The sequence below is a fragment of the Artemia sp. Qi Xiang Cuo genome, chromosome 14 (genome assembly GCF_049724085.1).
Source record: "Artemia sp. Qi Xiang Cuo chromosome 14, ASM4972408v1, whole genome shotgun sequence".
Taxonomy (NCBI): domain Eukaryota; kingdom Metazoa; phylum Arthropoda; class Branchiopoda; order Anostraca; family Artemiidae; genus Artemia; species Artemia sp. Qi Xiang Cuo.
Genome location: NC_142807.1, coordinates 24,250,107 through 24,263,645, shown reverse-complemented (window position 1 = coordinate 24,263,645; position 13,539 = coordinate 24,250,107). Strand labels below are relative to the sequence as shown.

General features: G+C 35.7%; 1 protein-coding gene across 2 annotated transcripts in view; it reads right to left on the bottom strand.

Annotated features, from left to right (window-relative positions):
* The window catches only part of rictor (rapamycin-insensitive companion of Tor), a 211,888-nt gene that overhangs the window by 120,957 nt on the left and 77,392 nt on the right, over nucleotides 1–13,539 (bottom strand). For both annotated transcript variants that reach the window (XM_089100085.1, XM_089100086.1), the window contains exons 12-13: nucleotides 13,390–13,479; nucleotides 5,261–5,483 (exon numbers count right to left, since the gene is read on the bottom strand). In XM_089100085.1, coding sequence (XP_088956211.1) covers nucleotides 5,261–5,483; nucleotides 13,390–13,479 — 313 coding nt within the window. The remainder of the gene's footprint in view (nucleotides 1–5,260; nucleotides 5,484–13,389; nucleotides 13,480–13,539) is intronic.

Genomic DNA, 13,539 nt, shown 5'->3' with positions numbered 1-13,539 from the left:
ACTTGAACAGATATTCGAGAGGAGCAAGTAGAAATAATATGTACCAAAAAATTTGTATCGTCCCAAAAAATTTCCAGATGTACGGCGTTGCACCAAGACCTCTAAGTTGTACCAAAAGCGGTGCAATTGTACCTAGTTGGCAACGCTACTGGAAATCCTTTCAGACACTGAAAAGCCTCTCTTTCAAAACTATCTGAGCTGTGAAGAATAATTAGTTTGTTCCTAATCATTACTACTAAGTTGGACTTTTTTCCACCTTCAATTACCCTGTTCAATCTTTTGTCGACCCTATTCCGCTCTGAGGGAAACCCGCCAATCTGCACTAGTTTACACTCGTCTAAAAAGAAGTCAGTTTTTAAGCATATAGGAAGCTTTTGAGCTGTTTAAACTTTTTTTTTTAAACAGTAGGCTTCAAATAGCCTTTGGCATTAATTGCACAATGGAATACAGCATTTTATTTAGAATTACAGCTTCCCGGATTTAAAAAAAATTGATAGTCTATACCCAGTCATGAACAAAGAAATGTTTTTGGGGAGGGGCGACCTCATTTTTAAGAGGGGGCAAATATTCAAAAACAACACAAGATTATTCGTAGATTATTAGAAAAAAAAGCAGTTACAGGAAAATCGCAGAAGTTCCAATATTTCTGGGGGAGGATTTATGGGCTTACCCTGTCCCCCTCCAACCAACATTAATACCTGTTCTTGCTTTATAAAGTTTCCTTTTTCTAGAAAAGAAAGAGTAATCAAAATAGATTTCGGGATCAAAATTGGACTAGATTGCTACTTAAGAATTTTCACTGTTTCTCATTAGATCTGTGATAAATTATTCAAGGAAATTATCAGCTTGGCTGGTAGAATGGAACTAAATTTCATTCATTCCTTCCTTCGCTGTGAAAAAAAAGTTCAAGTTGATTACTTTATTTTGACTAGCTTGTCTTTTTTATCAACATTTTCTTCATAGAATAGCCCTATTTTATAGTTTGTCAGCGGGTCAATAAGCTAGCCAACCTAACTGACGCAAGCTTTTCATTAGATAAAAAAAGACCCGGAATTCCTACTTAAAACAGATATTCAATTTCACCCAGCCAAAGGACTATAGACACGTCCCATTTCAATTAGCCAAAGCTATACTTCTGCAAACAAAATTAATGATAGTTAAAGTGTAAACGAGACAAAAGACCTGTTTTTATTAAGAAACTATCACACAATTTTATTCCCCGTTGTTTCTAATTAACCAAGCTTTTTGGGGGAAATTAAGGTTAAGTAGAGAGGATGTTCTAATAATTCCAAACAGATATTGACTAGATTGGACAGGTGAGGAATGAGACTTTAATAGAACAAATAAAATTCTAAGTAAAACACGCAACACAAGAACTGCATTAACCAAAAAAAGAAAAAACTTGGGAGGTATTATACTAGTTGTTTAGAAGAATTCCACAAATGAGTTATTCATGATGGACTAATGGGGTGCAGCTAAGGGGGAGGGAGAGCCCCCCCCCCCAAAAAAAAATCCAATCTTTGGCGTCTTAATTTAGCTTGTGTGTCCGCATTTGTCGGCTCAATGGACGATTTTGTCGGCACATTCTTTATTCCCCTCCCAGCCCCTAACTCAAAACTCTAGCCTCTCCTTTGACTATACACAGTCTAAAAACTTGAAAAAATATTGATTCATCCTAATTAAAGTAATTTAAATATTTATTTCATTTAACAACCCCCTCTTATTAGCGTCGATGACCAAAACGTTTAAGTAGAGGGTCTTAATTCATTTTTAGACTAAGTGGTTATTCTAACCGACTTGTCTTGCCAACGTAAGCATTTGTTAAAAATATGTAACACTGCAGCAAAATTGATAAAACCGCGGAAAACATCAGCACATCACAGGACAATTTAAAGGTTTTAATTTCCACCTACTGGTCAAAAACATTGGATTTTTTGGAGGGGTTGGGCGTGTCACGAGTTTTAAAATGTGCCTTAAAAACTTTTTAAGGTTTATCTGTTTTCCTCGTGTTTCAATTTTGTAAAAAAAAAATCCGCATCTCCTATACCTTGGACCTTAGATCCGCCTGTGCCGCCAGAGGCACCCAGGGCATCCACGAGACTTCGCCAACCTTTTCTAAATTGGGAAGCTGCATATATATTTATATATATATATATATATATATATATATATATATATATATATATATATAATATATATATATATATATATATATATATATATATATATATATTCCCAATCGGGTTGAAGAGAAGCATGAATACTACGCAAATCAGACTGGTATGTTCGTTGCAAAGTGTTCCGAGGTCTTCCCCATCTTCGACTTCCGTTTGGGTGCCAATGTAAAGTGGCTTTTGGGATCTGAGTGTCCTGCATTTGGAGAAAATGGCTCAAGTATCTCCACCTCCGAGTTCTAATGATATCAGTCACCAGAGGCTGGTTGGCAAGTTTGTAGATTTTTTCATGTGTGATTCTGTCTGACCCATGAATATTTAAAATTCTTTGAAGACAATTATTCTCGAATGCAAGGATTCTCTTCTCCTGTTGTTGGTTCAAACTCCAGGTTTCGGCTGCGTAACGGATGACCGGGATGACGTTGCTGTTGAACAGGCGTAACTTAAGCCGGTTCGAGTAATTTTTCAACTTCCATATGTGCTTGAGCCTATTGAAATCGGTTTTCGCCCGACCTATTCTGTTCATTATTTCTTTGGATGTTGATCACATATTCTCCACTATGCTTCCAAGGTACCTGAATTCCACGACCTGTTCGATTTCCTCCTTTCCACATCTGATATGAAGTGGTCGCCATTGTTTTGGTTTTGCTCGAATTTATTCTTTGGCCAAGTTGGCTTGCTTTTTCACTGAGCCTGCTTAGAAGCTCTTGCAGACGTTGCTTGCATGACTGTAGCATTGTAATGTCATCTGCAAAGTCTAGGTCACCAACTGTCACTTCAGCAGGAAGTTTGATACTATCAGTCGCGGAGTTGCGGAGAATGAAGTCGATGATTATCACGAAAAGTAACGGCAAAAATACACGTCCTTGTTTGACGCCAGATAGAATTCGAAAGCATTGGATTTGGCCTTCGGGTATCTTGATGCAGCACTCGCTGTCCTCATAAAGAGCTATGATAATTAAGATTATTTTACTTGGGATCCCGTAATAAAGAAGGATCTTCCACGAACTTGCCCGATCTACAGAGTCGAAGGCCTTTTCAAAGTCTATAAAAATCATGTAAAGCTTTGAGCACAATTCCCGACTTTCTTTAGTGAGGACTCGCAAAGTAAAAATAAGATCGGCACAAGAACGGTTCGGGCGGAACCAGTATTGTTCGTCCCATAGGTGCTTTTTGAGTTCATTTTGGACCTCTTCAGAATGACATGACATAGTAGTTTACCGGGGACCGAAAGCAGGCTTATTCCTCTCCAGTTTCCTGGGACAGTGGCATAACCAACAGCTCGTTTTTTTTTTCAGTTTCAGATCCAAATTTAAGGAATAACTTATATGGTTTAGCATTATTAAATACATATCAAGTGAACAGACTGCATTTAGTGGAATGACTGAAGTTAAAGTAAATGGAAGTAGGACTAAGGTTAGCCAGCGTTGTTATTTGTGGTGGAGAAAATCTAACTGGATCAAGACTCTGGCCTCAAAGCCCCATTGCCTCCATACCCCAGGCGGCTGAACTTGCGGAGTCATACTAATGACCCACGCCCCCTGGCATGTAAAGGGGATCACTGGTGTAACTCAGCAAGTGTTATTTTGATGCAATTTTACAGATTTTTACCGAATGTTGGTAAGACAAGTTGGATAGAATGATCAGTTAGTCGGGAAAATCAATACCTCCCCCCCCCCACCCCCTCAGACATTTGGTTATTGACGCTACTGAGAGTGGCATGTTAAACGAAATAGGTATCATAAATTCACTGTATTAGGATGAGCCAACAGTGTTACGTGAAATAGTAAAAGCAGCCATTCTTCATATCACTCGAGAAAAAAAAAAGAAATAAATTAAATGGGGATATTAACCAACAAATATTTTTGATAGACCAATAGCTCTAGTAGGTTTTTCTTTTCTCGAACATATAAGCACCAAAAATCAAAGTTGAGAGCAGGACAGACATTGCGTTTTTTTCGTTTTTTTTTTTTTACCTTAGAAACTCTTGTATTCTCACTACCACAGGTGCATTTTATACAGTTTTTCAAATTATAAAGTTTTCTAAATTAAAGCTCTCTGTAGGCGTTGCCTAAGCTGACTTTTTTGAAGTTTATGAGCTGATATCATAGTAAAAACCTGTATTTTTTTTACACAATTTGTGCAAGTTCTTACTAAAAATGTCTAAGCTTATGTTATCTCATTTGACATAAATAATAATCACCAGGCCAATAAAGATTTTAATTTCTTCCACGCTTAGAAAATTAAAATATTTGCCAAGAAAACGCCTGAGTTTCTGTGACAAAATCGTCACAAAAATCAGGTAGTCTCTATCTAATGAAAGACAACAAAAAACAAGCCTCTATATTATAATCATAGATGTAGGTACAAATGGTTCACCATAAAACCAAAACCCTGTTCCTTTCTTAATTAAAAAAAAAAAAAATAAATAAACATACACTCGTGATCTTTCTTCTGGCAAAAAATACCAAATTCCACATTTTTGCAGATAGGAGCTTGAAACATCTACAATAGGGTTTTCTATTACGCCGAATATGATGGTTTAATTTTCAATAAGATTCTATCACTGTTAGAGGGCGTTTCCCCCTTTTTTCCAAAATAAGGCAAATTTTCTACGGCTTGTAAATTTTGAAGAGTAAGACTAAACTTGACGAAACTTATAAATTTAAAGTCAGCATAAAAATCCGATTCTTTTGATGTATCTATTGGTATCCAAAATTCCGATTTTCTAGAGTTTCGGTTACTATTGAGACGAGTCGCTCTTAGCTCGTTTACCACGAACTGTTTAATATCACACGTAGACTCTTAAAATGATGGACGACAACGCAGTTGTTTAATCGTCTGGGAAACTTCAAAGTTTGGTTAACGGTTAACTATAACTTGTCTTAACTAAGGGGTAGCCTAATAGCTTGCACTAAAAGAAAAGGTATCAACAGAAAAAGCAAGTTCAATTGCAAGCATCAATTGTTGCTTCATGCATTTCCAAGAACAAAGAGAGTGTCAGTTTATTAAAAGACTTCTTTATTCATTTTTTTTATTTAAGAGTAGTCTTTCCTCTCCGCTAGGTACGTTATTCGTATACTTACTGGATCGTCACAAGTTTCATCAAGAACTTCAAAAGCGGCTTTTTTAATTTGGTATGATCGATCATCCAGTCTATTTATTAAGTGACCAACTGCCCATGAGGGAAACGTTGATTTTCCCAATCCACCGTATTTTCTCCAAGCTCGTAAATAAGTTCGAAGGAGTTGTACAGCATAATTTCGAGCTTGCTCTGATCCAAACGATATAACCCTATTGAAAATACTCCTAAAATTGGATAAACACTTAAGAAAATTTTCCTATTTACATTCCATTAAATGCTAGGAGTAACTTAAGAGGTAAGTAAAAAAAATAAACAAGACGAGGGGAAAAGACGAACAAAAGAAATTGCTGCATTACACTGTGTCAGGTTTTGGCGACGACAATAGGTCAAATGAGATACTGGAACGGTTTAAGAAATTCCTTATACCAGTTAAATAATTTGATAAGCCACACTGACTCTGCATTTAAAATATAAATGAATTAAAAAAAAAGACTTTACCAGTAAATTGTCTAATGAGGACTACAAAAAAAGACAACTTTTATTGTCTTTATTATAAAATATACTTGTGTTTTTTTTTTTGTCTGTTTCTTCAATTATTTCTACTGATACCAGTGATGATATTTAAAAAGGAACATTTCCAAAAGAATGCATGATTTTTCTATTTAGGGGCATATACAGAGGACAGACACAGCATTTCCTCGCAAATTTGAGTGCTTAAGTACAAAATTTTGAAATATTCTAATTTTCAGTTTAGTGGTATTTTGTGGTTAATTTATTTTTTACTGCCTGAAAAAATAGGATTCGAATTAAAATACAACTTTCTTTCAAAATAAAATAATCGCGGTCATGCTATTGCATCCTTGTTCCCATAATGACTGGACGTAGCTCTAGACTCTATACAAAACGTCGCTGATTTTTTTTTTTTTTTTTTTTTTTTTTTTTTTTTTTTTTTTTTAAATAAACAGTATTTGCTGTTATGAACCAATTAATGATGAGAAATAAGAACAGAAAAATTATAAAAACCGACAAATTAGCCAATTTTTGAATATAGGCTAGGGCAATGACCCTAAGACATAATGATATTCATTCCTGGAAGTCTCAGCCATTTTAATCCTTTGAATGTCATAATGACAAAAGACCGTTGAAATATATAAAATACATTCTGCAAAAATAAAAATATATTTGAAAAATATATAGATATAACACATTATATTTCAAAATATATTTTGTTTTCAGTTAAGTGCAAATTGCAATTTAGACTTTGAAGAGGGGCGATAGCCTTACTCATATTTGTGGTAATATCTGCTCGATTTTAGTTTGACTTAATTACCGATTTTAATTTTTGTTCGTTTTAGGATTTATATATTCATCCATAGCAGTCGATGTCTTTTATCTTTCTGTTCGATAAGAAGGTTCGATACGATCATATCGCAAATTTTGACCTCTTTCATGAGATATACCATTTAAAACGTTTAGAGGGGTTAACAATTTATTTTTTAATGCACACACTAAAAGAAATAATTTGGATTAAAAGCATAAGACAATTTAGAGACTTGAAATAACATTCAGCTGTTAGTCTGTGGTCATCTTTGACGCCGAGGGGCTTGGAACTTTTCTAGTTGGTGCACCTATTCTTGGTCTCTGATATGAATTTTAGGGTAATACAAATGTTTTGTCAGCAATTATTTATTTCTAGATTTATCTATGTTTATAATACATTACGCAGGGTTTTTAAAAAGAACATCATAATAACGTAGTTTCACAATTATCATGACTGTTTTAGATTTTAATTAACTAGTAAAGAACGAACTCTAACCCATAGAAACCAAAAATTCAAAAACGCATTTAAGAACAAAAGCTGTCAAATGAAGAAGAATTGCCATTAGAAAGTGATTCAAGAATGGGAACTATTATTTTGATCATTATTAATAAAAGTTCATTCCGAAAACAAAGCAGTGGAAGTTTCGATTATAGTAAAGACTTTTGCAGCAATATGATTTTAAAAGGTTAGGGATTGATACATAGTAATATTGTTCTCTAGACAGATATAAATAGAAGCAACTCAAACAGGTTTGAGTTGTCAGAGAATTGTTTGAGTTGGTTTTAGGTCAAACAGGTGAGGGAATTGTCAAGTGAGAGGGAATTGTCTAAAAAGAAGGATCCCAAAACATGTTCCCTCCTCGACGAACATGGCAAATAGACACAATCCACAGACGGAATTCGCACTAAATGGAAAGAACACTTTGGAAATAAACTAAATTCAGCCGTCCTTCGTGACCCAACAGTACTATCTAGTTTTCCCGTAACCACTACGGACCCAAGCCCACCCCCTCTCTACTCGGAAATAGAAGCTGTCATCAGAGATCTTAAAACGAAAAAACCTTGCAGCACTGATGCAATACAACCGGGACTTCTGAATGTCGGCTGCGATCCCTTCGTGGACCTAAATCACTAGAGCTGCCTGGGAATTATGTCACTTCACCTTACCATGGTGTAAAGTCACGATAGTTCCTCTTCATAAGAAAGGTTCTAAAGCAGTCTACGACAACTATCGACGAATCAGTCTTATAAGCAATGCCGAAAACTCTGACAAAAGCCATGCTTAAAAGCATCAGAGCAATATGATCAGCTGTTATCCCAGAATACCAGGCAGGCTTCCGATCAAACAGGTCGACGGTTGATCAGATTTACACAGTTTTTTAGATCATGGAAAAATATCTAGAACTAGACCGGATAATCTACCACTCTTCAGAGACTTCAAAAAGCGTTCGACCTCATCTGGAGAGAAGGTCTATGGTATTATTTTTCAGTTTGGCATCCCACCCAACTTGGTTTCCTTAATTAGAGACATATATAAAAAATTCAGAAGCCGTATTATGACTGGAGGACTTACCGAAAGCTTTGAAACGACAACCGATGTTCTGCAAGGCTGCCTGCTATAACCAGACCTCTTCAATCTCTTTCTAACTGTATTTCCTTTCACTCACGGATGGCTCGACTGGTGCCCTCGTAGGAGGAGTAGTGATAGACAAACTAGCTTACGCAGATGATATAGAGCTAATTGCTGAGTACATCCATGATCGCCAATCCCAGATTTACATCGTTCAAACGGCCATCAACCTTTTTGGGATCTCCATCAACACCTCAAAAACGAAAGCCAAACGCTACCCACTTAAACCCAATTCCCCGGAAAATCCCGGCCTCCGCTACTAAAATTGAAAAGATAATTTGTGGAGTTGACGATGTGATAACTTGAAAATCGGATGGCTAGAGTTGAAGCCAAGCTTGATGATGCAGACCAAGAGTCGAGACTGGATACGCTCAATGGTGTCAAGCAACCTTCCGGTGTTGAAGTAACAGATGCAACAATGAATATTATACGCAATAAGATGGCGTTCTCAAGTCTTGCTGATAGTAATGTTATATCTTTGCATAGGTTTCAGCTGAACTCTGATGATAGCCGCTGATAAAATTGCTCCAGTTTTAGTGAAGTTCAAAAACCGCAACACAGCAGAGAAAGTTCTGCTTGCAAAAAAAAAACTTGTGAACACGAAGATTTTTGTGGCTGAGAACCTAACAAAGAAAAAACGAAAATTTGTTGAATGCTGCAAGGGAAAAATACGGCAATAAGTTTGTGAGGTCAAACCAAGGTCGGATTTATGTCCGTCCGGAGAATGCAACTTCTGCTCGTAGACTTTCGTCTCTGAATAACATATTCGATCGTGATTGAGTGTCCTATTTTTTTGTATTTTAATTTTGAGTTTTGTTATGTGTTCACTTATTCTTATTATTATTATTATTCAATTATTCCTATTTCCTTTTTTTACAGTTTATATATGGGTTTTATCTCTAATGAAGAAAATAAGATCGTGGCTTTTTATTTTACTTTTTTTATGGTTGGCCTACTCCCAATACCTCAGTTAGAGTTGCTTGAAAAAAATTCGCTGTCAGTTGACGATGTTTTATCACATCAGATAGGTCTCCATTTTCAAGATCGAGTTGATGAGTGCACAAAGCCACTCCGTCCAAGCCGTTACGTTCGTTTTGAAGAGTTTGGTCAAATTAAAAAAGAGATCAATAGTTTGTGTGTTGCTCAATGGAACAGCCACATAACGTCGGCTTTTGAAGAAATAGTTCAGTTTTCAAGCAATGTTGATAGTATGATTGATGTTTTTGGAATTTGTGAATCATTTTTTAGTATGAGTAGTCTTCTTTCTTCCTACTCTTTTCCAGGTTACCAACTAATATCAAATTCGCGACAATCAATGGGGCGCGGGGGACTTGCATTTTTAGTGAGAGAGAGATTGAATTTTAAGGAAAGGGAGGACCTTTATTTATGGAATGAAGGTAAGATAGAATTTTTTTTCTATTGAGATTGAAATTGAAAAAGGTAAACCGTTAATTGTTTGCCTGGTTTATAGACTCCCCAGTGCTCATCCGGATGTATTTTTTTCAGGAGTTTGATCAGTTTTTGAGTAGGATCCAGTCTAGTCGATCAGAGTGCGTTTTAATTTAGAATTTTTTAATCTTGCGTTATCTTATGATTTGTACTCAGTGAATCTGATTCCTCCCGTATCACTGCTCAGTCGGCAACAATAATTGATAACATATTTGTTTCTTCAAATCTATTGAGACAAGCATTCTGTGATGTTCTTCTTCAACCTGCTTCTGCACACCTCCCGATTATTTGTATGATAAATAGTATTAAAACTTCGGCTAAAAACCTAAGTAAGAGAGTTTATAGAGATATGAGAGATGATAACTTGAGAAAGCTGAAGGAGCAAGTTAGTACTATAGGATAGCATAGGATGAAGTTACGAAGAGCAAAATGCAACCACAACGTTCTACAGGTTTAAGAATATTCTCTTACCGGTATATGAGGCGTCTTGTCCTCTGAAAAAAAAATGAGGAAAAAGAGAAATAATCCAAGAAAGTCATGGGTGACGACAGAATTGCTATAAATGATGGAAATGCAAAACCAGCCTTTTGAAGAACATTTACAGAGCCCGGAAAATGTGAGTTTGTTTGAAGAATTTAAGCGAGTGAGAAACAAAGTTAACCATACACGTCGCAGTTAGAAAAAAGTATATTATGCTTTTGCTTTTGATGGTAAGTGGTGATGCAAAAGGGACCTGAGACTAATAAATGAGATTTTTAAAAGGGACGACTAATGATAATGATAGAGTAAAGAGTCTGTTGGTGAATTGAAGTGAAATCAATGGTAAACGGGAAATGGTAGATGAATTTGGAAAATATTTTACGAACGCTGACTCAAGTATTAAGGAAGAAGTAGCTAAAAAGTCTTAACGACATCGGGAAAAGTCCTTTATTGATAATCTAGGTGAAGGGCGCAGTTTTTCGTTCGAGAAGTGCGCAGCAAAGGAGATCGAGAGCATAATTAAAGGACTGAAGTCCAACTCGGCCGGAATAGATGGGCTTAATCTTAATCCTGTAAATGCTATCCTAGTTTATATATTTCCTCGTCTACTTCATTTGATAAATCTATCAGTCCAGACCGGTGAATTCCCTAGTGGTCTTAAACCGGCGAAGGTAATACCATTGTATAAAGAAGGCAACAAACAAGAACTATCGAATTGGCGACCGATTTCGTTATTGCCTATTTTTTCTAAAATCTATGAAAAGATAATTCACAGGAGAGTTTATGAATTTTTGGATAAACTAGGAATTTTGTGTGAAACCCAATTCGGATTCCGCAATAAAAATTCTACTAGCCATGCTGTTCACCATCTTCTGGATGTAGTCAATGGAGCTCTAGAAAAAGGTCTAATTCCTTTAACGATCTTTGTCAACTTCAAAAAAGCTTTCGCCACTGTGGATGTTGAGTTGTTGCTGTGTCACCTGTCTAGTCCAGGGATAAAAGATGTTTGCTTGGATTGGTTTAAATCATATTTGCATGGTAGGTCAACTAACGTAATGTTAGGTGACATCGTTAGTGGAGTCTACTCTGTAAAATGTGGAGTTCCACAGGGCTCAGTCATGGGTCCGTTACTCTTTCTCGTATATGTCGATACTCTGAGGTTCTACATTCATGAAGCAACTGTAACAGCACTTGCAGATGATACTATTTTAACGATTTCTGCATGGTCACTGGAAGAACTAGTGGATAAAGCAAACCGAAGGCTGGAAAACCTTTTAGTTTACCTCCTTGAGTTACCTTGCTGTTAATACTTCTAAGACAAATTATATGATTTTTAGTTGGATAGGAAAAATTGTAAATAGTGCTGCTATAGTATTTGAAAATTTGACGCTTTCACAGGTTTTTTGAAAATAAATATTTGGGATTGTATGTTGATAACGATTTTGGTTAGAAAAATCACATAAACATGATATCGTCTAAACTTGCACGCGTTCTTGGAGTGATGCGGCGTTTGAAACACGTGTTACTTTTAACTGTTTTAAGAAATGTATATCATACTTTTTTTCATCCTTTTATTGTTTAGGGTTGCTGTATTTATGCATCTAATTTTTCTTCAAATATTAAAAGACTGCATATTCTTCAGAATAAGCGGCTTCAAGTACTGAATTTATTCAGTATGAGCACACGCGTGAATGTTTTATGAGTTTTAGAATTTTAAATGTTCATCAAATCAGGGACCATCAGGCGGGAGTGTTTACTTACCAAGTGCTTAATAGACTATCTCCAGAATATTTTTGAGATTTTCTTTAAGTTTAATTCAGATTATCATCAGCATAGAACTAGAGGTCGTGGAAGCTTAGTCTCAGAAGTAAGGAGTACGAGTCGATCTTGTTTTGTAATTAGAAATTATGTAGTTAATTTGTGGAACGGTTTCCCGGAGAGCATTAGAGGCAGAAAACCAGTTCCAGTTTAAAATTAGATTTAAAAAAGTTTTTGCTGGGTGGGAATTGAGTATATTTGATTGTTGTTTTTTATATTTTTTATTTTTTGGGGGTTTGTTTCGTGGGTATTTTTTTTTATTCGGGAGAGTTGAATAGTATTGAAAGGTAAGAAAAGAGTAGGAAGAGTGAATGGGTTTAGTTTATGATGAGAGATTGTGTGACGCTGCTCAAGCCACAAATGGCTTAAAAGCATCACACGTTCCTACAGTTTTCTACGTTTGGTTGATGATGTTATTTAAAAAATGTTGGTAAGTGCCAGATAAGTATGATGTAATTTTTAGTTGAAAATAAAATCCATCTCATCTCATCCTGCAACAATTTTGATGGCGATGCCGGAAAAAGGGTTTCTGCAGCACTTCACATTACCTAGACAAATTATGGCTAGTTTCTTATCGTTCTAGGTTGGAATTATTACTTGAATTTATTTCTATCCATTTCAGGTTTTGATATGACTCTTTACTTTTTTTTGAAAAAAGATTTTTTCGCCAAAACGTTTTATTTTCTTAATTAACGAAAAATGTATTTGAGTTGATCAAACATCATTCTATACCACATGATCATACAAACATTTTAGTCAACACATTCCTTCACGCCTGTTCTGGACAAAACAGACACATAAACGAGAATTAGCCAATGAATAAAGGCCATTTCGTTTGTGTCAAACTTTTATCATTTCTGATAAAACATGTGAGGCTAAATTTTCCAGTTATAATGTTGAGTTAAGGGGGGAGGGTTGATTTGAATAGTAATTGATCTATATCAGGAAGGGTTAAATAAAATTAAAGCGGACGATTTCAGGGAGGCTGAGTTGAATAGTAGTGAAGTAAATGGAGTTGGTTTTCATGGAAGTTTAACTGAATAATTAAGGTCAACTCACGCAATAGCCTAAATGGAGTTGAATTGATTGGGAGTTTAGCCAAACGAGAGTAGAAATTCAATGAATTTTTAGTTTAATGAAGGTTCAGATAGATGGAGTTAATTTGAAGGGCTTAAGTTTACTGAGGTTGTGCTGCAAGAGAGTTGAACTAAACGGGAGTGGAATTGAATGGGGTTGAGTTAAAAGCAAGTTTTGTAACATAGGGTTGAATTGAATACGGGTAGGGTTGAATAAGATTTACAATAAATGGGGTCAATGGAGTTGAATGGAGCGTATCTGAATGGAATCGAGTTGCAATGGAGCCAGATATAAAAATACTTGACAGAATTTGGAATTTGAATTACCCGCATAAAAGTTTTTAAGGAAAGCCATACCTTGGAAAGCCATCCAATGTAAAATTTAACGTTGAAAGAATGAGCTTTGTATAACATTCATGCGATAAAGTAGTGACGAGTCGTAGCAAGCTAGAATAAGAAGAAAAAACGTAACAATAACATACTGTTATATTCACTAAAGTGCTGGTT